Source organism: Herpailurus yagouaroundi, unplaced genomic scaffold, assembly GCF_014898765.1.
Source record: "Herpailurus yagouaroundi ecotype Mexico unplaced genomic scaffold, PumYag 161, whole genome shotgun sequence".
In the NCBI taxonomy this organism is placed as follows: Eukaryota; Metazoa; Chordata; class Mammalia; order Carnivora; family Felidae; genus Herpailurus; species Herpailurus yagouaroundi.
The window spans coordinates 16502741-16527410 of NW_024412402.1; the positions used below are offsets into that span (position 1 = coordinate 16502741).

General features: G+C 48.1%; 2 protein-coding genes across 8 annotated transcripts in view; one reads left to right on the top strand and one right to left on the bottom strand.

Annotated features, from left to right (window-relative positions):
* SLC37A2 (solute carrier family 37 member 2) overlaps nucleotides 1-10332 on the top strand; it is a 28041-nt gene extending 17709 nt beyond the window's left edge. Inside the window, exons 7-19 of one of the 2 annotated variants that reach the window (XM_040483429.1) lie at nucleotides 129-295; nucleotides 877-920; nucleotides 1230-1370; nucleotides 1714-1804; nucleotides 3150-3212; nucleotides 3533-3618; nucleotides 4130-4178; nucleotides 4385-4458; nucleotides 4741-4819; nucleotides 4963-5060; nucleotides 5349-5413; nucleotides 5615-5671; nucleotides 7162-10332. In XM_040483429.1, coding sequence (XP_040339363.1) covers nucleotides 129-295; nucleotides 877-920; nucleotides 1230-1370; nucleotides 1714-1804; nucleotides 3150-3212; nucleotides 3533-3618; nucleotides 4130-4178; nucleotides 4385-4458; nucleotides 4741-4819; nucleotides 4963-5060; nucleotides 5349-5413; nucleotides 5615-5645 — 988 coding nt within the window. In that variant the 3' untranslated portion in view covers nucleotides 5646-5671; nucleotides 7162-10332. The remainder of the gene's footprint in view (nucleotides 1-128; nucleotides 296-876; nucleotides 921-1229; nucleotides 1371-1713; nucleotides 1805-3149; nucleotides 3213-3532; nucleotides 3619-4129; nucleotides 4179-4384; nucleotides 4459-4740; nucleotides 4820-4962; nucleotides 5061-5348; nucleotides 5414-5614; nucleotides 5672-7161) is intronic. The other variant, XM_040483431.1, reaches the window with a different exon arrangement.
* The window catches only part of TMEM218 (transmembrane protein 218), a 24064-nt gene continuing 6337 nt past the window's right edge, over nucleotides 6944-24670 (bottom strand). For 5 of the 6 annotated variants that reach the window (XM_040483439.1, XM_040483437.1, XM_040483438.1 and 2 more), the window contains exons 2-4: nucleotides 19391-19500; nucleotides 18416-18518; nucleotides 14473-15214 (exon numbers count right to left, since the gene is read on the bottom strand). In XM_040483439.1, the coding sequence (XP_040339373.1) occupies nucleotides 15080-15214; nucleotides 18416-18518; nucleotides 19391-19500 (348 nt within the window). In that variant the 3' untranslated portion in view covers nucleotides 14473-15079. Of the gene's footprint in view, nucleotides 7036-14472; nucleotides 15215-18415; nucleotides 18519-19390; nucleotides 19501-24670 lie in introns of those variants that run through there. The other variant, XR_005792976.1, reaches the window with a different exon arrangement.

Sequence of the window (24670 nt, forward strand, 5' to 3'; positions counted from 1 at the left end):
TTTCTTTCTTTCTTTCTTTCTTTCTTTCTTTCTTTCTTTCTTTCTTTCTTCCTTTCTTCCTTTCTTCCTTTCTTCCTTTCTTTCCTCTCCTCCCTTTCCTTTCCCCGCCATTGCTCCCTCCCCTCCAGGCGGGGGCTTATCATGGGCATCTGGAACTCACACACATCTGTGGGCAACATCCTGGGCTCCCTGATCGCTGGCATCTGGGTGAATGAGCAGTGGGGCCTGTCGTTTGTGGTGCCTGGCATCATCACCGCTGCTATGGGTGTCATCACCTTCCTCTTCCTCATCGAATGTGAGCGGACCCCTCCCTCCCCACAGGGCTCAGAACTGAACCTCCCTCTTCTCCTCTGGGGGTCTGAGAGAAGGCAGCTGGCTCGAGGGGGAGGATTACTGGTCGTGGAGCTGGAGGACCTGTATGTGGCCCGGGACAGACAACCTCTCTGGGCCTCAGTTTTCTCATTTGTAAATTAAGAATAATAGCATCTACTTCCTAGGGTTGGGGGTTGGTTAAGGTGTCAGTGAGACGTACAGTTGGGACGCACGGCCTGTAGTTGTGCTTGGCAAGTGCCAGCTGACTCTGAAGCGTGAGAAGGGGAGAGTGGGGGTGACGGGACACTCCCCATCCGCTGTCCTCTTCCCCATTCCCTGACAGCCTTCGGAGACAGAGCTAGGCCGGGCAGGGTGGCCACTTTGTAGCAAGAGAACGGAAGTCCACAAGGCAGTAGTGACCCAGGTGGTTGTTAGGGGAGCCACGCTTAGAATGTGTCTCTCGAGCCTGGGTTGCAGGCTCTCTTGTGCTGGGAAGTAGACTGGCCACCTTAGGGAGCGGGGGCTGGCCCGCCAGGAAGCTTCTTAGCGGGTTGTTTTTTTCAGACCCTGAAGATGTGGACTGCACGCCTCCTCAGCACCACACGAGTGTGAGTGCCCCCAGCCCGACCCCCACCCTGCCAATCCATCCTCAGAGACAGGTCCCAGAGGGGACTAGGGAGTTGGAGGAGGGGCTCATGTACCCACGAGCTCAGTGGGTTACCTCACGGGCTCAGTGTCAGGCCCTCAGGTTGGCTCCCCGACAGCCTGATCGGGCCTCGCCGGATGGTAGTTCAGTCCAGGAGAGGAGCGCGTACCTCTTCCAGCCTGGGAACCCCTACCTCTCACGTGGCTTATACCTCCAGCTGGTGGGAGGTGGTATGCAAATGTGCTCACAGCAAGGGCTCATCTCTGTTCAGGATGGGTTGGAAGAGAACCAGCACAACCCTGAGGACCTTGGGAGTGGTCCGTACACTAACAAGGAGAGCAGCCTGGAGACCCCCGCCAGATGCTCCAAGGAGCCTGCCGCCATCAGCTTCCTCGGGGCGCTCCGGATCCCGGTGAGAAGCTTGCAGGATGGAGGGAAGAGAGAGGCTCTCTAGATTTCTCTGCTGGATGTCAGGAGATAGGGGGATGCTCAGGGTGACCTATGGCTTCCAGAATTTCTTTACATGAGATGCTTAGGGTGAATAGCCAACTTGGGGGGAGTAACATGGGAGGCTTGCCTTGACACAGCACTGGAGCATAGGCACATCGCTTTTACTGGGATTGGATGGAGGTGTACTTGAGGTTGCTTTGTGGCTAGTTGGTGGCAGCCCTGGGGTGCTGAGTCAGCCCCTGGGGCTACCCTGGGCCAGGGATCTCTTGTATCTCTTCCCTCATGCCTTCTGTTATGCTCTCCAGGGTGTGGTCGAGTTCTCTTTGTGTCTGCTCTTTGCCAAGCTGGTCAGTTACACCTTCCTCTACTGGCTGCCCCTCTACATCTTCAATGTGGGTAAGTAAAGGGGAAGAAGAGGTGAGGATGGGGGTCTCTGAGGAGGCCAAGGCCATCTCTGGCAGGGAGAGGAAACCTGTCATGGGATGTGCGTGACTCCAGAGTATGGGCAGGATGTCTGCTGAACCTCTCGTAGGGCAAAAGGAGACTAAAAAAAAAAAAAAATTTGGTTAAGTAGGAAGTTAGACCTTGTACACGGCCTCAGAGACCCCAATGCCAGCCACCTCTCCTCCTTGGAGATTAGGAACACCCAAGTTTTATTCTGTAATCCTGCCTAACTTCTCTAGCCTTAAGTACAGGAGCACCCACCTCAGGCCTGCTTGGCTCCCAGATGAGTGGATAGATGGTGCTAGGAAGGATCTGCCTTTGAATGCCTCCCCAAACCCCCAAACTAGGAGAGGGCCTAGTGAGCTACCCACCGCCTGCTTTTCTCACCCCAGGGGCTGCCGGGAGCCTCCTGGGACGGATGGCTTATGCCTGGGTCAGCTGCACTGCCCTCCTCTGGGCCCCCTCTCCCCCGCCCCTGACCGCAGAGCCCTGCAGGGCTGAGGCCCTCTGCTCCAGGGCTTTGCTGCTCCCTCCAAGCCCTGTGGGAGGGCCAAGTCTGCTTTACATGCACCGTACTTGCTCTGAACGGGATGCTGCAAGGCCAGATTATGCAAGGCCAAATCCCAGCTCATATCTTGCCCAACAGCCCTGTCATAGGGCCTCTTTCAAAGATAGAAGTAGAGCATCAGGGTGGCTCCGTGGACACTGTGACTCTTTGTTTTGTGGCCTTGTATGAGTCAACCTTGAGGATTAAGCTACAACTCAAGCTTCTGGACATTCCTTTTTCTAATCCTAGGACAAGGGCTAAGACCTGAGGTCCCCATTTGCCTGTGAGTCTCCTTCCTGGCTCTGTTTATTAGCAGAGGTCTCAAATGGGTGGGAAGGCTCCTGGCAGAGGAGGCCAGTTGTTCAGGAGCAGAGCAGGAATGTGGCTGGTTGAGCTGCGGCTCAGTGAGAGTTGTGTCCCCAGGGTAAAAATGGCCCAGTGGGACAGGGTTCTTATGGGCCAGATCCCAGTGCTTTCAGGGGAAGGCTTTTCCAAGGGGTCAAGGCCAACCTGCAGGGGGAGAAGGAATTACAGGATGGGATGGAGGGGCAGAAAGGGTGTCCAGTCCAAAAGTGCTGCAAATTTACTTGTGACTCTGGCCAATGACTTCCCCATGAGTCTTCACTCCTTCATCTGAAAAAGGAGGAAGTGGACCGAATCAGGTGCTCTATAGGGGTTCTTATGGCAGTGGCACTCCAGGACGTTTGCTCCGAGCCCCCAGGTCTGACCACATATTTGTGTTTTGCATAGCTCATTTCAATGCCAAACAGGCTGGGGACCTGTCTACCCTCTTTGATGTTGGTGGCATCATAGGTAAGGCCCTTCCCTGTTCTGCCTCAGGCTTCATTCTCCTTTTCTCTTGTGCGGGTGCAGGAGGACAGGACAGGGCCAATGCGACATGACCTGGGCAGCTCCTGCCCAGTTGGGTGGCCCTAAGAAAGTTGGCTCTTGAGTTTGATCTTCACATGAGCAATGGGTGCCGGGAGGGCTTGAGAGGGAGAAGCTCTGTTGGTTCTGGATGCCCATGCCCAAGCTAGCACCGGGTAGAGGATGGGGCAAAGCTTGGGGTGCCATGTAGTGGGAGGCCGTGGCCACACCTGGGGCAGCAACGTGTGAGTTGGTTTGTGTTCTAGGTGGCATCATGGCAGGGCTCATCTCTGACTACACCAATGGCAGGGCCACCACCTGCTGCATCATGCTGATCTTGGCTGCCCCCATGGTGTGTATAACCTCAAGAGTGAAGCACATGTGCTCACATGGACTCATGCGGGCTGTTGAAATGTGTGCACACCCGGGCATTTATGCACACGCCTGTCTCTTTGCGTGTGTGTCCATCCTTGTGCACACCCAGGGGCGGGGGAGAAGCCAGGGTGAACACAGGAAAGAGATTTGGACTGAGAATTTTGGAAAGGGACTAGCGACGACTTGGCCTTGGTGGAGAAAGGGGAGGCCAGCTGCTAAAGTTCTTGGTCAAGGAGAGTATAGGAAATTAAGGTTAGGTAAGACAGAAATCTTTGTGAAAAAAAGGGCAACAGTATATTACCATGTGTTGGACCCTCCATCCCTGGGACATTAAAGACCAAGAGGTCTGGGTTCGAGAAAGAAAAGGAGTAAGGTGACCTCTGAGGTTCCCTGGCAGGAGGGGGTGTGCCAGACTTCTGGGCTCCATCTAACCCAGGCAGCCCATGGGGAAGCCTGGGCGTGACTGTCTCTCCCCTCTCCCCTCCCAGATGTTCCTGTATAACTTCATTGGTCAGAGTGGGATTATCAACTCCATAGGTGAGGGCGTGGATGCAAGTCCTGGCAGCCCACAGGAAAAGCCTTGCCTTGGGGACCCCAGGAAGCTGGCTTGGGGACATCGGTGGGAGGCACAGGGAAGTGGAGGTTCTCAGCCTGATGCCCGGAGGGGGTGGTCTCACCTGCTTTGGGGCTGGGGCTGGTGGCGGTCCCTCATCTGTAACCAGCTATCTCCGTTACTGTCTCAGTAATGCTGATCATCTGTGGGGCCTTGGTCAATGGCCCTTACGCGCTCATCACCACTGCAGTCTCTGCTGACCTGGTAAGCGGGCTGCCCCCCTGGGGCCGGGGATGACTCTGGGGGCTTGGTCAGGGCCTGGGGGCTCCAGATCCATTTCTCAACATCCCTACCCCCTCCCAGTGCACAGAGATCCTGGCATATGACATCTTCAAAGTCTTTCAGAATCTGCCATCGGCCCCTGGCCTTTTCTCTCAACTCCAAGCCCAATTGCTGCCTTTCCCCAAGTTAGCCCCACTCCCAGCCCTGGTCCTGCCTGGTGCTGCCTCTCCATTTGGGCCTCCCCACTCCATTCTCTCTCCCCAGGGAACTCACCAGAGCCTGAAAGGCAACGCAAAGGCACTCTCCACCGTCACGGCCATCATCGACGGCACTGGGTCCATAGGTCTGTGACTCTAGCTTTTGGCTCCTGGCGGCTGAGCCCTGAGCCTTGTTTTTAGCACATTTCTTGGAATGCTGCCCACAGGTGGGCAGGGAGGTTCAGGGCCCCTTGTTGGGTTCCCTTCTCTGACATTGTGTTCTTTGCAGGTGCAGCTCTGGGGCCCCTCCTGGCTGGCCTTATTTCACCCACAGGCTGGAACAATGTCTTCTACATGCTCATCTCTGCTGACATCCTGGCCTGCTTGGTACGAGTTCTTGGGGTACACACATGGGCACTGGTGGGAGTGAATGTCCTGTCCTGCCAGGCTAGAACCCGGGAGGTCCAAATCATTGGCCGTGAGGGGCTCTGGAACATGAGAACAGCTGCCTTTCACTCAGAACCACTTTCCTCCCATGAGTGAGCCCCTGCCAGGTGAAACTGTGCCCACAACCTTCCTTCCTGCCAGCCCCCTGGTCACCTAGCACCGGGGACTAACCATGTGTTCATTGCTAATATTCCCCTCCCTTCCCTTGGGTACTCGAACTCCCTACAGCTCCTCTGCCGGTTGGTGTACAAAGAGATCCTAGCCTGGAAGTCATCCCTGGGCAGAGACAGAGGGTGAGTCCTCCAGACAGCTATAGCTGTATCCCCAACCTTACCTCTTGTGGGCATTAAAACCAGTGCTCTAGTGCTCAGCACCCAGTCTGAGCCCACCTATAGCCCAGAGTGGAGCCAGACCCTGGATGTGCTCCGTGGCCCCCCCACCCCTACCCCCAACCCTGCTAATGTGTCCTCTGTTGTCCCCATATGTCTCCATAGCTCTAGTCTGGCCCTAACCCATCCGCGATAGTATTTTCCTCAAGTCCCATGACTTTTGTGAGTATTTTCTTCAAGTCGGTGACTAATGTGCCATTAGAATGGGGCCTGCATGCAAATCCTCTCTCCTCCACTGTGATTTTTCCAACTTCCTTTTTGTTTTTCTTGGGGGCCAACTCCAAAGACTCTCTCCCCGAGCAGAGCATGGTGCTTGGGATCTGTTTCCTAAGGAGCCTGAGCTGCCACAGAGGTTGGCAGACTCCTCTCCTTAGGGCTTTGGATGTACCCCGAGGACAGAGGCAGGATCCAGGGAAATAGTTTTCCCTCTGAACTCGGACTCTGAGCCGTACGTACCTCCTGAAGTTCAGAAACCGAGATCAGAAACCCTCTGCCTGGGGTGTACAGAAAAAACCAACTACCAATCAAAGCCTCTGGGAGAAAATTCCGATCAAGTCTCGGTGGTTGGCCTGGTGTGTTCTCTGTGTACTGCCCACTGGTGGCGGGTGTGGAGGCCGCACAGATAGGCTAGTGGCTGAGGCAGAGCCAGCAAGAGGTTGGGCTGTGTGCTGGTGCTGAGGGTAATGCTCTCTCTGGCCTTTCTGGCTCTCCTTTTGAGCAGGAGGCTCTGGCTAATGAGCTGGCTGGAGCCGTGGACCTAGTCCTAGTAAATGTGTGGAAGAAGCCCCTGGGGTCATGATGACCAGCATCGTATCTGGGGAAGCACTCCCACTTATGGATGGCATCTTCCAGGTTCAGGGGGAGAGGAACTGAGAGCAGGAGGCATTAGCAGAGTATCTATCTGCCTGCCCTGGAGGAGGGGGCAGAGGATCGGTGCTCCTCCCTTCTGCCTTCCCCAGGCCAGGCCCGAGGGGAGGCTGGGAGAGGAAGAAGGAAGCAGGAAAGGGGGTGAATACTTGGTAAGCATCTACTCTGTGCCTGGAACTGAGTCTGACTTCAGACATACCCACTTATCTCTCAGCAACCGTGAGGTTGGTTCTCTGATCTCTAGATGAGAGGCTCAGAACTCATGGAATGTGCCTAAGGCCTTCAGCTTGTCCCAGCAGAGTCTGCTTTGCTCTGTACTGCTGCCATCCTAGGCTGGGCCTTGTCTGCAGAAGGCCAGTGTGTGGGGGAGCGGAGGAACGTACTAGGGTAGAGGGAGCACTGGGCTTAGAACCAGAAATCCCTGGCAATCCTGACTTCTCTGCTCACTTTCATTTATAAGACCTTGGGCGTATCCTCTGAGCCTCCACATCCTTATGTGTATAACATGGAGATGCTTATCCCTAAATACCCAACAAGATCGATAGGAGGCTGCAATGAGATGGGATATGTAATACTGCTTTGTAAAACTGTCAGATGTGGTACAAACGTTGTAAGGTTTTCGCTATTATCCTGGCTTGCTGAAGAGGTGAGAGGGCTCCCTAATGGTAGAGGATAGGGATGAGAGGCAATTATTAAGGGACCCTACAAACCGATCTTCCCTGCTCCGACCATTGGCTTATTAACCTGTGCCTCACTTTCTCTTCCACTGCCCCTCTCTCCTGCAGGTATAAAGAAATATGAGGCCTTGATTGGAAGAGAGGCACGGAGGGCCCCAGCTGATTCCCAAAGAGCTCTCCCCCTCCCGCCACCGGGGGCAAGACTATGGAAACTGCCAGTGATGGCTGATGGAAGCCTCTTGACCTAACACCAGCCAGCCCACAGGGCTGCTAAGGGGCTAGGCGATTCTCCATGGGAAGGGACCGCCAACATGGGGAATGGAAGACTCAAGGGCCTGCGCTCTGGAAGCCGCAAGCAGAAAGGATGGGGATCAGAGCTGAGCGGTGTCTCCAGCTTGCTAAGGGGAGGATATGCTCAGACTCTAGCTTGTTCAGATTCCAAGACCGAAGGCAGAGGCTTGACATGGACCAAGGCTTGGCAAAGGTGTGTTCTCCTTCCCGTGTTCAGTTTGAACCTCCATGACCAGCCTGTACCTGTCGGTGGATTTCCGACCCTGTTTCGGAGCTGCCCAGCCTCACCTGGCTTCTTCATCCACCAGCCGGTTTTCTCGTGTATTCCCCCACGTTGGAAACTCTTCTCCCTTGCATTTGATCCTGTCTCTAACTCCTGACCTGAGTCGATTAAAGTGTTACTGCTATATCCTCCGGGGCCAGGACTAGGGAGACGCAAGGGAGGTGCCAATGGTGCAAAAGTTAGGGAGGCATCACTCTTGGGCTTGGGCCTGGGCCTGCGCCGCCCTGGAGAGTGAAGGCCTCCCTTGCCTCAGTCTCCTGCCAGCCCTCTGCGTCCCCAGGGGAAGAGCAAACACCAGTGCAGTGCTGGGGAGGGAGGGAGGCATGACTGAAAACACCAGTGTGTGGATGGTAGTTGCAGAATGCTCACTGCTTGCTAGCCCTACTCCAGGAACGGAGCAGATGGTGGACACCGAGCAAGGACTTCTGCCCTGAGCACAGGCACTAGCGCAACAAGACTAGCAGGAAAGAAGGCTGCGTGGTTCATTCCCGCAGCTGTCACATGTGTAGATGCCTGGAGCGCTCTGCAGCCTGCCTTTTCTCCCCCATGTTCCCCATGTAATTATCCCCGCCCCCCCCCCCCCCCCACCCCGCCCAATCCTGGAATGCTGCCTGCCAGGCCGGCTCTTGGCGTTTCTCCCTGTCCTCTGGAGCCACCCATCAGCACAGTACAGATTCTTGTTGCCCACTGTGCCTGTGCTCACCCTCATTAGGGCCTGGCCCAGTCACATGGGTTGTTGGGGGCCCGGGACCACGGGGTTCGTGTACTGGGGCTGCTTACAGCGGGCATTCCCTGGGGAGATGCTCATGGCCACACTGATGACCCGCGGGTCAAATGGGGAGCTGGAGCCACATACCAGGTACAGCCGTCACATTCACTGGGACACCTGGGCCAGGGCAGCACTGAGATAGGTGGCTCCCACTGCTGCGGTGACACACCGGTAAGCCCTTGACTTGCCTGCCGCTCACCCTGACTTGGAGCCAGTCAGGGACCTTGTCCTCGGGAGCCCCAGGGCCAGGCCTTACATCCAGCATTCTCAGATGCTTCTTTCAGAGCAGACACTAGATGGTGCCACCATCCCCCGGCAAAGCCTGGCATGGGCCACACACCGTTCCTGCTTCCAGATGGGGAGGCGGGAGCAGAGGGTGCTTCGTTAGCCAACTTTTGGCCTTCTTTCCACTGCACCAGATCGGGGTAGGAGGCCTGGGAGACCTCCTCTGGTGGTGGGGGACTTCCGCTTCCCTGGCCCCACCACTGGCTACCTTTAAGCCTGTGTCCTCATGGAGAGAAAATAGTCCTACTCTTGCCTACCTCGAAGGACTGGTGTGAAGGGAGAGGAGTCAGTGGTAAACACACTCCCCGCCCCCCAGGAGCTTGTCTGGGGGAGGGGTAAGTGAGAAATATGAAAACAATAGGAGAAAAACACTGGAGGTAGTGACTGGAGCAGAGACATCCCTCCCTATGCCTGAAGGGAGAGGGGCCGGAGGGTGGGTGATCCCGGGGCAGGAGGAAAGAATGTGTAAGGTGTCAGAAGGAGGAATGCCTGGGACTTGGGCAGGTGGTCAGTTTGATAAGGTCTGGAGGGGACCTGGAAGAGGAAGGGAGTTAATACCAATACAGAGCAAGCCCCTACAAGTGCAGCATGGGGACTGGAAAAGAAACAAGAGGTGCCAGCTGGTGCCTGGGCCCAGGGTAGGCATGGCACCCGCGATCAGCAGAAGGCTTGTGGAGCTCAACGCCTGGCTCAGAAATGAGGACTTGGGCTGTGGGAGGGAGTTTGGGGGAAACACCAAAGGTGGAAAATCCCCAGCCCTGAGATCTGTCCCTCTGCCCTCGTCTCCCAGGTCCCAGGTTCCCTGCCCTGCTTCAGCTCTGTGCTCGGACCGTTCCCCGACAAGCCTGCTACCTGCCTTCTCTCTGGGCCTCAGCACTCACTTGGGGCTAATGCAGGAGCATTACGTTAATTAGTTATTCATTTAATTTAACTTCACATTTGGTCTCAATTAAGCTTAAAGTGTTCTTCCTTATAGATGTTACAATAGCACTTGTAATTAAAAAGCAATAACTCTTTGCATTTCTCCTTTAGAGAGCCATTGGGAGGCTGGGGTGGTGTGTGGTTGGGGGGGGGTGCGGGAAAGAAGTAATGAAAAGAAAGGGAACCCTTGGCACTCTGAGGCTTTCAGCAAGACTGAAGTTGGGGGAAAGGAGACTCAACACATCATGGGTGTGGGGTGGGGGCCCTGGGGACCAGAGAGTGCTCCTGGAGATAAGGGGGCAGTGAGGTGGGGAGGGTGGAAGGAAGCGATCCTTAGACATGGAGGGTGGGGCCTGATATTCTGTGGCTGGCAGAACAATGCCCCCGCCCCCAAAGATGCTCACAGCCTAATTCCCGGGGCCGTGAATATGTTAAGCGCAGATGTGATTAAGGACCATGAGATGGGGAGACTATGCTGGATTATCAGGGTGCGCTCCTTAATCAAAGAGGCAGGCAGGAGTGTCTGTTGTCGGATTAGAAGATGCTGGCTCTGAAGACAGAGAAGGGTATACTGGTGCAAGAGTGTGGGCAGCCTCTAGACACTAGAAAAGGAAAGGAAATGGGATTCTCCCTGAGAGCCTCCAAAACCTTTATATTAGCCTCGTGAAACCTATTTCAGATTTCTGATCTCCCAAACTGTACAATAATAAATCTGTATTCTTCGAAACTGCCAAGTTGGTGGTAATTTGTTACTACAGCAGTAGGAAGTTATTACATGTTCCCAGTGTAAAACTGGGACATCAATTTGAAGACAGAAAAACCAAAGAAATCCCCAAAGATTAAAAGAAAACACGTGGAGGGGATGGCTATGTAGCATTTAGGTACAGCATAAACGCTACCCACGTTAACTACCCTGAGTTCTTCTGAAGGCAGGGCCTGTGCTAAATGCACATTCTTCAGGATTCCCAACATGATGTGATGAATACCAGAAAAAGAAACTTTCTTGTTGTGTGGTGTTGGGCCCAGATTTTGATCCCTGTCATTTCTTCGGTCCCAAGAAACTGAGACAAGAAGGGTGTGTGTTGGAGTGGGGTTGGGGGCTGAGGTTCTGGAAACTTTTTTCCTTGAGTAAACGGCAACCACCAATAATGATGTTAGAAAGAGAGATCAAGAAACAAATACATTCTTGGTTTGTGGCTTTGATTCTTCCAGTGGCGCTTCTGAAAACCAACCCAAGTATCAAACATTCCAGTAGACCGTGCTTAAGAGAGAGATGGCTGTGTGTGTCCTTGAAAACTCCATGTATGGGCTGCTCCACTGAATCTCTCTCTCAGCCACTGAGGAGCCAAGTCCAACAGGGCAAAGACCCACCAAAAACACAGGGTGGATGAGAGCACTTGTCTGTGAGGTCCTATGTAGCTTTTGTCTCTTTGTCTCGGACTCTTGCCCAATCCTAAGATTCTGGGTTTTCCACTAGACTCAGTTGCTGCTTTTTTGGTATTTCTATCAACTGGATTTACATCACTTGACCTTGGTCCCTCGTTTTTCTTTATTTTTATTTTATGGAGCAAGATAGTGTAATATAAAGTATGTAAAAGCTTAGACTGGAGCCAAACCATCTGATTTGAAATCCTGACTCCTATTTAACCTTGAGCTAAGTGACCTCAAGCAAATCACCTCACCACTCTGTACCCTGTCCCCATCTGTGAAATGGGGATAGTAAGAGTACCTACCTCATAGGGTTGCTTATGAGGATGACTTAATATTTACAAAGCATTTAGGAAAATGCTTAGAACACGTTTGGTAAATATAATGAAAATTGTGATTTCAGCCTGTGAGGAATAGAATATTTCCAAGTATTGGGATGGAAACAGAGAATAAAAGATTGAACCCTATGAACTATGAAATCCTGTCCAACCTTGACTTTTTGCACTCCTGTGAGGATAATCAACACTTCATTTCCATACCGTTTCCACATCTGGAAACTTGCTCCTATGTGACAACAGCCAAATACTTAAAGGTTTAAGCCAAGAAGTTATGACAAAATATTTATTATTTGTACTGTAGATGTTAACTAGAGATTCTTTAATGAAAGTTTTACCTTTTTTAGACACGGGTTAGGGAAAAGATGGGTACCAAGAGCTAAAAAAATAATATTAACCAATGTAGAAACAAGGAGTTGTTTGACAGCCAAAAATGATCTTTAAGTTATCTGAAGAGTGAGATGTCAGGAATCCCCATGTCAAGTTTGAGCCCCACTAACTAGGGAAACTTTTAAAATCCCTTTCACCTCCTGCCTGTTGTTCTTCCGTAAAATAATTGCAGCAGGTTTCTTTACATGTTGAATAAAAATCAAAGTAAAATAAAAATTCTTCAACTGAAGCAGCAACGAAATGGTTGATGGAACAGTTTATGTCTTAGAGAAGTTCTAGAACAAGACATGGATTGCTTTATGTTAGAATAAAAACATTAAAAAATAATTTGGCGGCTTTTATCCAGGGATGGTTAGGAAGACAGCCTAGACAGCTCAGAGACTACTTCTTAGGCTAGTCTATCCCACCAGGACTGATGCTTTATACCCAACAGGTACACAGTAGATATTGAATGAATGGCAGTGCATGCTGGATGAAGCATGACTGAATGGCTATGCATTCTCTCGTACCTGAACTTTGGTACAATAATTTTGATGAATTTTTAGATCAAATAGCTGATACCATGTGTCAGTAAAGAATGTTAATATTACTCCCATTTTTATAAACGAGAGATTTAAGGAACTTGCCAAAAATGACCTAGGAGGTGTGTTTTGTGGGCTTGAGGGACTTCTAACATATATCACACAGCACCACCTAGCAGACTAGATCAATGTCTCCATTGTGGGGTAGTGTGGCATCACTTTTGTCAGGATACAATTTTAGCTAATTTAGCTTTTGTCAGGATACAATTTTAAGAGGCTATGAAATCATCTACTTTTTATGTGGAACTCTTGATTTGCTCTCCCTCTCCAACTTGTAAACAGTGGGGATCACCACAAGTCTCTCGGCTACAGGATCCCCTCTGGGTAAGGAACAGTATAGCACAACCTGCTCTAAGGCCATTGATCAAAGAATGATGAATGGGACATTAAGATGACCTCTAAGCCCTGTCTCTAGGAAGGCAGTGGGCACAAGGGGTGCCATATTAGACATTGTAGGGGTGGCCCATGTAGAACTCTCAGTGAAATTCACGTTTCAGCCTTCTACTTCTTATCCCACACACAGGGGGTTGGCCACGACTGCTCTGAGCATGAAGGTAGAGAGTAATCTATCATTTCCCCACACTTGGTAGTTATGGATTTGGGATCTATAGGAGGCAGGCCAACCTAAAATACTTTGTACAAAGTATATATTTTTTCCCCTGTCATTTATATCTGTGCAAAACACACACACACACACACACACACACACACACACACACACACACACAAACACGCATTAGGTAGCCGTGGTATTTGGGAAGGGATTTAGTTTCCAACCTTCACACATTTTTCCCTGTGTAAGCAGTCACCCAAAACTTCATAGCTATTATCCATTGATCTCAAAGTTGGACACCTTTGTTTGGGAATAAAAAAGGATGATTCAAGGTCAAGATCTACAAGTTTTCCCAGATTTGATTTGTCAGCAAGTCTCTCAGGAGGTGACAAATGGCAGCCCGTGCTTGTTAGGAGTCCGTGCTCCACTTGGGCTGGTTCAATGTCTCTGCACAGAGACTCACAGGTATCTGGAAGCTTCAGTGCAAGTGTTCAGAGAGGAGGACAAAGCCTGACTCCCAGCTTGCCCAACTTCCCTCCATATGTTTGCATTCTCCTTTCTCCCCTCCAATCTGGTTGGAGGGATATTTCTCCTTTCCTTACCTGTGGGCCCTAGGCTAGACGAAGAGACGATTTCCTTTGAATGGTTCTATGGCAAAGCCTTATCTGCAAAGGTTTTCTGAACTGAATAAGATACAGTTCAAATGCAGAAATAAATATATCTGGCCCTCACCAGCCCATGACTCCCAAAAGTCACCCATTCTCTCCTCTTTTAACTTAGAGCTTAGCCCCCACTGGGGTGGTGGGATGGGATCTTTTCTACACTGACAAGAGGATCCAGGAGAGAAAGTGAAGGAGATGTGGCCCTGACTTCCTCAAGCTCTCAAAGTCCCACAAAGCTCAGCATGTTTTCTTTTCAGTCCAGAGACAGGCCCTGGAGTCTGTTACGCCTGGGCACACACACTGGATGTTATATGATGCCTGGGCAAGTTAGTTCATCTCCTTAAGCCTTAATTTTTTTCTACTTTAAAACGGAATGATAAAAATAGATAATAATCTATAATAATTACATATATAACATATATATTATATATATAATCTTTAAACCTAAAATTTAAATAAATTGGGTTTCAGGGTAACTAGTGTCATATTGGCATAAAGTACGTGCTCAAAGTTCTCCTTCCAACTTGTTTTCTTGTTCTTAATTTTAAGTCAGAAGATCCTTCTTCATTTAGTTCTAGGGAGTCAGGAGAGACTTCCAAAGTAGAAACAGCCCAGAGTCCCTCCATTTAATGACAAATCTTGGGTGATCTAGGATTTCAGATAGGCATAAAGTTGTATCTATTCCTAGGAACATACATTTCTTACCAGCTTTGGAGAAAGAGCTACAAAGATGAAAAGAAATGATAATAATCCAAAATGGACTTTATAGTAATTAAAGAAGGCACACAAAGGCTACCAAATCCTGAAAGAATCCAGAGATCCACAGAAACAAGACAAACAATCAACATTTCCATACCCTTCTTCTAATCCCAAAGCAAACTTGAAATATAGAATATAGACTGAGAAAGTCTTGGCCAAGAGTCTGAGGTGAAAGTCGGTCCTTCGGTTGTTTATTGCTTTATTATAGCAGAGAGAAGTGACACCCATTGCTTGTATAGATTCTGTGACACCATATGCACACTGGTCAACAACCAACATCTGGGTAAGTCTTCCAACTCATCACATTAAAATAAGCTTTCGAACTTGGAGTGCCTTTCCTTTCCAACTGATCCCAACCTTGTAACTAAGAATCGTGTATTATCAAAAGGATGAGATTCTTCTGTCTACTGGACAGGGGAAGCCAAAGTGCTCCTTTTCCCAAAATCCACTTAATGATGTCTTGATTGAAAATCTACCAGAAGCAGATCACTATCTTTATTTCCCTGTCAAAACAGAAAACCTGAGGAACAAGTGCTAAGAAGATAGCAGTATCCCTCAGAAGATGGTGAGAATCGCCTCTGCAGGGCCAATTTTGCAACCCCATTTTTGGAATCCAGGATTCAAGAGATTTATCCTAGTCATGAATGGATATTTCTCTGATCTTAAGGCATGAAGGCTGTCAAAACAAGGCTCTGAACAGTACCCTTCTGCTCATTAATGACATCAGAAGCGAAGGACAGAACAGGGTCTTGGCTTTCCTGAATAGTGCTCAGTAGGACCGCAGTGGTTTGGCATAGATTGGCTCCAGGATATGATGAATGAGAACCAAAAAGAGGCCTCCAAGGAAGACAGCAGTGAGGAAAGCCAGCAGGACATAGCGGCCAATGAAAAAGGAATCCACAATCTGCAGAAAGAAACATCAAAAAGGAAATTACTATCACTTCAGCACCCTGGTTGTGCTCATCTGAAATCTTTGATGAGTGGGCCCAGAGTCTGTTTGTATTTGTGACTTCCAGAAACATCCTGATCTGAGTCTCTTCTGTAAATGGTTGGGAAATAACTCCCTGAGCTGGAAATACAAGATAAAGAAAAGATTAATGAAGTACAGGGGGGGAAAAAAAAGGCTCAACATAGGAGGTTTCATAAACACTCCAAAGACCTTAGATGAGCTCTTTTATGTTCTGAAATCAGTTATCTGAAGGAGTTCATGAGAAGCTTGCTTCCTTGGTCTTAGAAAGTCTCATTTTTTGTTGTTGTTAACTTTTTATTATGGAGAATTTTAAATATATATAAAAATATAACAGCATAACCTCCTGTATCCAAGATCGAAGCCCCCAACTCATCAACCTGCTGCTGTTTCAGGAGGGCTCATTTTCAAAATGGAAAGGTGATTCTTGAAAATTTTCATCAGAAGTGTCCTGAACCCTAACATTCATAACCCAGTACTCCAAGGGTTAGGTTAAATGGCCTTTTGCCTGAGACACTAAAATCCTTACAGGATAAATAACGTGCCCTAATCATACAGTTGGCTGTCTGGCAACCAGTCATAGTTGAGGCCCCAAAGCTGTTGGTCTTTGCTGACAAAACCTATACTTCAGAGTTGGCTCTGCCCACTTGTCCACTGTCCACTGCCAGGGCACTACTCTCCCCAGACCCAAATGGTCCCAATGCTTAAATTGGGACAGGAAAAAACAACTGAATTTATCGATCTAATGGAGAGGGAATATGAACCAAATGACAGAGTGATTTCACAGCTTCCCAAAGGGAATAGAATCCCAAATGCTTGCAAGGCAATGGAGGTAGACAGGATAGTGACCCAAAAATGTCTACATCCTAATCTCCAGAAATGGTGAATATGTTAGATTACATGGCAAAGGAATTAAGGTTGCTGATTGGCTGACCTTAAAATAGGGAGATTAGCCTGAGTTATCCAATCCAGGTGGGCCCGGTCTAATCACATGGGTCCTTAAACATGGAAGAGCGAGGTGGAAGAGAAGGTCAAAGAAAGAGATGTCAAGATGGAAGTAGAGTCAGTGGGATGTTACCTTGCTGGTTCTAAAGATGGAGCCAGGGAGCCACTAGCCAAGGGTGGACTCTAGAAGCTAGGAAGGGCAAAGAAACAGATTCTTCCCCAGAACCTCCAGGAAGGAGTACAGCCCTGCCAACCCCTTGATTTTAGCGCAGTGAGGCTGCATCTGGACTTCTAACTTACAGAACTGTAAGACAGTACATCTGTGTTGCAAACCTAAGTTGCTGATTTGTTACAGCAGCAATAGGAAACTAATACAGTGGCAATACACAAAGTACCTGTCAAGTCCTAGCGTTGCTCTGATTGCTGAGATCCAAAGATACCAAGAAGAAAAGGGCCGCTCCAGAGATTACCCCAACAGCCAACTTACAACAAAGGTCAGTTTGATAAAACAGCTTTAACATAACTTTGACCTTGGCTCCAGTACTGAACAAGTCTCTCGCGAGCTACATGTTTGCTCGTTTGACACGTTTCACTTTTTAATTAGCCAATTAGCAGGCCTTGGGTGCAGAAGGCCCAGGTCATGTATTATTGATACAGTATTGAGCCAGGCTGCTGCAGGGGCCGGTTCTCAAAACCTGAAAATGAGAACACCAATTCTGCTGGCCATGCTGACGGACATATTTTGCTCAAACCTCATTCTTGTCTCGTGGGTCTGAAACTCCTATGACAGAGGATAGAGGAATTAAATTCGAAACAGTGTTTGCTCTGTGTCCTTCTTCGAATATTCACATCTGCAGCAATCCAGAAATATAGTTGCCTTCATCACTCTCTCCCTTTCAGACAGGGAAATGGAGGTGGGAGTCTATTCCTGGCTCCCACACGTGGTACTTACACTGACAGGGTGGTTTTCAAATGCTGATAAACACCTGACGTGTATGGAAATAATTCCTTAAATTTATGTGGTTCCTTGGACTTTTCAGAGCAAATTGCCTCCCTTTTGCCAGGACTAGTCCTAGATAGAGTTAGAAATGTGTTCCAATTTTAGTTCAGAAGTTGTATAATTTTGTGTACTGTTGTCTGGTGTCAAATACTCACCCATGAACTCTCTGGGATGGCCCCCAATATTCTGTTGAGTCCCCAACAATGAAGGTTTTGCAGACAGACCTCAGCTTGAATCCTTGCTCTGCCTCTTCCCATATATGTATGACCTTGGGCAAGTTACTTTAACCTCTTATAGCCTCAGTGTCCTTACCTATAAAATGGGGATAATAACAGCACCTACTTCATACTATTTAGGCTTGTCTTAAGGTTTAAGTGAGATCATGCAAACAACGTGTTTAGCAAACAACCTCACGCACAGTAACCCCTTAAACAATATTAGCTATTATTATTATTACCACTTTAAAAATGAAAATGGGGGGTTGGGAGGAGCTGCTAGAAGGTAGATGGGAGGTAGGAAGTCAATGCCATTACCAAGATCTGAGGGTAAAGTCAGAGCCCCAGCCCAGAATGGACTAGAATAGGTGGGGTCTCCAGAGAAGGTCTATGAGAGACAGGTTAACAAGCCCCCTAGAGAGGTGGGTGCTGGCGGATGGTGTTCCAGGAACTAGGGCCAGCTGATCTCCCAGACTACTGATCTCTACGGAAAGTACTCTCTTCACATCACAAGTGGAGAAAATCAAACACGGGAGGGCAACCCCGAGGGCGCTGCATACACTTTGGCCAGGATCCGACTTCCTGGGCCCAGACTACCAGGATGAGGATGCTTTCATTTCAGGGCCAGGCCCTGTTCCTGTTCCTAACTCACTGCCTCCTCTCCAGCCCCACAGGATCAGGTGGCTTTTGGACACACTGCTTGTTCAACTCGATGCACAGTGGGGATGCGCTCCAATCAGGCAAATAACTGCCCAGTGGTCTTGCACGTGGGAATCAGAGTGAGATTCTCAGTCTGGGTGGAAGGAGAGGGGAATTTAAAACTCCCTCTCAGCTTTCCCCACCTTTGTTTTAACTTTACACTTCTAACACATGTCGGCCGACCTGACATCGGGGAACACCTCAGGGCAGGATGGAGGTCTAGACCGAGAGAAGCAAGAGTTATAACTCAGGAGGGCAAAATAAAACCAATAGTTTTACCTTCATTTCGACCTCTGGGGCTGGGACTTCACTGGCTCGAGGGAAGACCAGCAGAACTGATGTGATGATTAGAGCACCGAGGAATACAAAAATGACAGAGAACCTGGGGTCAAAAGACAGAATGTCACAAGCATGCTTTACAGATTCCTCTCTAATCAGTGAGGTCTGGACTGGCTCTTCCTTGGAGCCAATATTCTAAGTTTCAGTCTATGAACAAGGCCTAGAGACCTGCTGTCCACACTGTCCAGCGAATTTAGAAATGGTCTCTCCTTCATCCCAAAGCCCTTCTTTCTAGACAGGTCCCCAGCTGGATTCATTCCTATTTATTCCCATAATTCCCAATTCCTAAGAATGGGAATTGGTAGTTTTAATTTTTGCCTCTGCAAAAAATGTCATAATCAGGAAAAATCAAAGCAGCCCTCCCCTCTTCTCAATCTCTCAGTTTGTTTTCAGACTGGAATACTTTGGTAAATCACATAGTTCGCTGCTTCATACCGATACTGTCTGGCCAGAGCACAGCTCTATAGCGTTGTTAAAGTCAGTGTTCTGAGGCCAGTGCCCGAGAGAGAACCAGCCCAAGCCCTTGGTGCTCCTGAAGTGTCCCTAGGCCCAGGTTAGAGCCTCAAGACTGGACCTGCATGTGCCCTAAGTCTGAACAATTAAGACACACACACACACACACACACACACCCCCCAAGAAATTCACAGGCAGCAAAAGCAGATTTCCTTTTCATCTCTCATGTCCCCCCATCTCCTCTACCGTGAAAACTAGAAAACACCACTTCCCTTCTCTCACCTCTGCTTCAAAGCATCAATAATACAGTCAGTGCTTATGACAACAGGTTAAAATACAATTCATTCAAACTGCCAGTAATTGCAGAAATGGTCTTCTGGATTCTAAATGTTTAATAAGCATCAGCGATTTCGCTTCTAATTGCTTTTACCTTGGACTCTCAGCTGGAGAGAAAGCCTTACCTCGCTACACCAGACGCTCTGGACAGCAGCATACACAGCAGCAGCACTAACACCCAGAGCAGGGCTAAGATGAACACGCCAGCCCCCACTCCGAGCACTGTGCCAGCCATCTGTGGGAGAAAGGAAGCATAAGCACTGCACCCCAGCTCAGCCCTGGGGCCTTCCCACCACCATAAAGTGTCTGACCTCTGTGTGCAGGTACTGCCTGTCTTCCACACACTCCCTGCTTTTATAATGGTGTTCAGACAAAAACAAATACAAATACACATATAAACACAAATACAAATACAGAAAGTCCAAACTCATTATGATGAACTTCTGATGACTGGTGTGATAGGATGCATCAGTACAGGTCTTTGGGAATGTCCAATCCCTCAATAGGAATTAGAAATTTAAAATCCCCAAACCTGGGGCGCCTGGGTGGCGCAGTCGGGTAAGCGTCCGACTTCAGCCAGGTCACGATCTCGCGGTCTGTGAGTTCGAGCCCCGCGTCGGGCTCTGGGCTGATGGCTCGGAGCCTGGAGCCTGTTTCCGATTCTGTGTCCCCCTCTCTCTCTGCCCCTCCCCCGTTCATGCTCTGTCTCTCTCTGTCCCAAAAATAAATAAACGTTGAAAAAAAAAATTTAAAAAAAAATAAAAAATAAAAAAATAAAATCCCCAAACCTTTCTTTTAAGTGAGGACAGAGAGGTTGCTTTTTGCTCCATGTGGGTCATTTCAAATTTGGTATGTGAGTTCTAGTTTGGCTTCCCCAACCCACAGCATCAAGCTGAACTCGCTCTTGATATAAAATGCTAACGGAGGGCAGTGAAGGCACCAGGACTCAAGTCAAGCACTATGGAGCCAATGTGGAAGTTGAAGCCCTCAGGCCAAGTCTGTGGTGTGAGCTTTGACTTCCCAGTCACAAGACAGAAATGTCCCACTCTATGGTTGAGTTTTTATTCATAAAAGGAAGCAAACTCCTAAGTCCTTGAAGACAGCGATGATGAAGAGAGGAGCCGTCACTATTTTGAGCATCCACAGTTTGCTAAGTACCTTACACACATATTTCATTTAATCATGGAAGCAGGCTTCTGAGGTAGATATTATTATAGCCACATTACAGAAGAGGTAACTGAGGTATAAGGTGAAGGGATATGTGTTAACAAACCAGTGGCTTACAACAAAACATTGTTCTCTCATAGTTCTGGAGGCCGGAAGTCTGAAATCAAGGTGTCAGCCAGGCCCAGCTTTCTCCAAAGGCTCTAGGGGAGAATGCTTCCTGGCTCTTATAGCTTCTGGAGGTCCAGGCATTTCTTGGCTTGTGGCTGCATGGCTCCAGTCTCTGCTTCTGTCTTCCCATGGCCTTCTCCTGTGTGTCTCTGTCTCCTCCTCTTCTGTCCCTTATGAGGACACTTGTGGTGGATTTAGGGTCCCCCTGAAGAATCTGGTTTGATCTCATCCTCAAGATCCTCAACTATGTCTGTGCAGACCCTTCTTCCACATAAAGTCACATTCAGTTTCCAGGGATTAGGAGGTGGGCACAATCTTTTCAGGGGCCACCATTGGACCCACTCCACTGATTCTATAGCACCTCCCCCGATCTTCCCCTTCTGGATCAGAGACAAATCTTAAGCAAATAAATTCCTCCTCAGTTGATGGTTTTCCTTGCCCTGATGGTCTAAATACCACAAAAATTATGATCTATGAGAAGTTCTGTTATAAAGGCATTGGAAAGATCAGAAAGGAAGCCCTAAGCATGAACTGTCAAAAAACCAAACAAACACTTATTCAATCAACATCTATTATGTGCCTACCACGTAAAGCATTGTGTCACAGTCTGGGGATCATGAGGGTAAATAAGACATACCTTGTGACAGAAGCTGCAGGCCCCCTGGAGAACACCGTCATGTGAACAGCTCTCCACACCATATTGTGATAGGAGACAAAGTACGGTGGGAACTGAGATAGCGAGGAGGGCTTTACCAGGGAGGTGACTTCACACAGACCCCTTTGGGGAAGAATCAGTGTGGCAAGATGACGGGTAGGAATGGGGTGGAGAGAGGTGTGGCAGCAGATGAGGCTGGGCTCCCACTTGCCTCTCTAACTGGGGCACACCCCCCCCCCATTCGAGCACATGGTTTCATCTCGGTAATTCTAAACTGCCAGGTGTTCTCCACCTCTGGCTCCTTGTACTTGCTGTTTCCACTACCTAGAATTAGCCCCCAGCCCCCAACAAGCCCTCTAATATTTGCACGGCTGGCCTCTCCTCATCCTCCTGATTTCAGCTTTAAATGTAACTTCCTCAGAGAGGTCTCACCTGTCGGCTCTTGCTAACGTAACCCCCAAACAACTGCTCTCCATCACGCCTTATTTCCTTCAGGGGACGTTTCACTAACTGTAGTTCCCATTTTTACTTATTGTTTACAGGCTGACTTTCTGTGTCTCCGCCAGTATGGTGAACTCCAGGAGGGCAGAGACGTTATTTCTTGCTCACCACAGTATCCCCAGCTCTCCCCACTGATGTTATAAGCAAGAAATATTTGTTGGATGAATAAATGAAGCAGTGCTAACAAGTTCACAGAAATCAAGTAAAGGGGTGATAGGATCATACTTAGCTTTAGAAAGATGACTGTAACTTCTGGTCGATATGCTGGACAGACCTAACAAGGAAAGTACCTCACACAACAGTGAACCCATAGAAATGCTTAATAAAATAGAGCAAAAAGAATTCAATACACAGTGGAGCTCAGAAGCAATAAAGGAAAATCCTTAAGTGCTATAAATGAAAGTGTAATTCAAAGCCTGAGTGTAAGCAGGAGCTGAGCCCAAAGGTCTATAGGGTACCAAAACCAGCTGCAGACCTTTGCAGTGGTCCTCTCCCAGACAGATGAAGTCTTAGACCCATGATACAGAGAACTGAAAATGAGACAAGGCATCAACAGCATTATTGATAATAGCCAAACTACGGGAAGGCCCAAATGTCCACTGACTGATGAATGGATAAAGAAGATGTGGTGTGTGTGTGTGTGTGTGTGTGTGTGTGTGTGTGTGTGTGTGTCTGATGGAATATTACTCAACCATCAAAAAGAATGAAATCTTGCCATTTGCAACAACAGGGATGGAGCTACAGTGCATTATGCTAAGTGAAATGATAAGTCAGCCAGAGAAAGACAAATACCGTAAGATTTCATTCACATGTGGAATTTAAGAAATAAAACAGATGAACATATGGGGGGGGAGAAAAAAGAGAAATAGACACAAATCATAAAAGACTCTTGATGATAGAGAACAAACTGAGTGTTGATGGAGGGAGGTGGGGGGATGGGCAGATGGGTGATGGGTATGAAAAAGAGTACTTCTTATAATGAGCACAGGGTGTTGTATGTAAGTAATGAATCTCTGAATTCTACTACTGAAACCAATATTGCACTATATGTTAACTAACTAGAATTTATTTTTTTAATATTTATTTATTTTAAGAGAGAGAAAGACAGTGTACATGAGCGGGGAAGGGGCAGAGAGAGAGGAAGACACAGAATCCCAAGCATGCTCCACATTGTTAGTGCAGAGCCTGATGCAGGACTCAAACTCATGAACCTCGAGATCATGACCTGAGCTGAAATCAAGAGTGGGACACTTAACCAACTGAGCCACCCAGGCGCTCCATTAACTAACTACAATTTAAATAAAAATTTGAAAAAATAAGAAAAGATCAAGGCCTAAAGCTAAGTCCTGAAAGGGCTCACCTCTCTTTGAAATAGGGACTAAAACATCTGCTGCTGACTTAGGTTGGAAGAAAGTTGGCCAAGGACCTCAGGCCATGGATGAAAAAAGAATAACCCAAGAGGAATCTGATTCCTAATCCCACACCACATACAGGTGTGGGGTTCAAATCATACTACCAAAGTGCTATGGGAATCGCAAGTAGTAAGGTCAACATAAAACCAGTCCAAAAGTGAGAAACCCATAAGAGCCCGGCAGAGACAACTGAAACCTTTCTGTAGGGATGCTGCACAAGTTGGCATGCAAGGCTCCTGTGAGACTGGGTATAAAATAAAGATGTTTTCAGACATACAAAGACTGAAATGGAGCTCACCTGTCATAGGTGTACTTGAGCAAGAATGAAAATGAACCAAGAAAGAAGGCATGAGATGTAAGGAGTAATGGTGAGAAGAATACTGGGAAATATTGATGGTAAAGATTTCTGTAACGATAAGAAGGGCACACTTTTTGAAGAGTTAAAAACAAAGAACAGCAGCAACATATTTATGGATATGTCTCCTCAGGCAAGGAAACCAAAAGCAAAAAGAAAATATTGGGACTACACCAAAAATAAAAAGCTTTCATGCAATAAAGGAAACTATCAACAAAACAAAAAGGCAACCTAGTGAATGGGAGAAGATATTTGCAAATGATATGTCCCATAAAGGGTTAATACCCAAAACATGTAAAGAACTATAACTCAACACCAAAAAACCCACTCTAATTAAAAACTGGGTAGGGGCGCCTGGGTGGCTCACTCAGTTAGGCCTCTGACTCTTGATTTCTGCTCAGGTCATGGTCTCATGGTTCATGAGACTGAGCCCCACATTGGCCTCTGCACTGACAACAAGCCTGCTTGAGATTCTCCCTCTCCCTCTCTCTCTGCCCTTCCCATCTCATGCTCTTTCTCTCTCTCTCTCTCTCTCTCTCTCTCTCTCTCTCTCTCAAAATAAGTAAATAAAATCATTTTTAAGAAAGAAAAAAAATGGGTAGAGGACATGAAGAAACATTTTCCAAAAAAGACCTACAGATGGCCAACAGACACATGAGAAGATGCTCAACATTACTCATCAGGGAAATGCAAATCAAAACCACAATGAGATACGACATCACACTAACCAGAATGGCTGGGATTAAAAAGACAAGAGATAGTAAGTGTTGGTGAGGATGTGGATAAAAAGGAAGCCTCATACACTATTGGTGAAACAAATTGGTACAACTACTGTGGAAAACGGCACAGAGGTTCCTCAAAAAATCAAAAATAGATATATCATATGATCTGGGGCATTTGGGTGGCTCAATCAGTTGAGTGTCCAATGTTTAATCTCAGCTCAGGTCATGATCTCATGGTTCAGGACATTGAGCCCCACCTTGGGCTCTGGCTGACACTGTGGAGCCTACTTAGGATTCTCTCTCCCCTGTTTGCCCCCTCCCCAGCTCATGCTCTCTCTTTCCTCACCTCTCAAAATAAATAAACTCTAAAAGAAAGAAAGAAAGAAAGAAAGAAAGAAAGAAAGAAAGAAAGAAAGAAAGAAAGA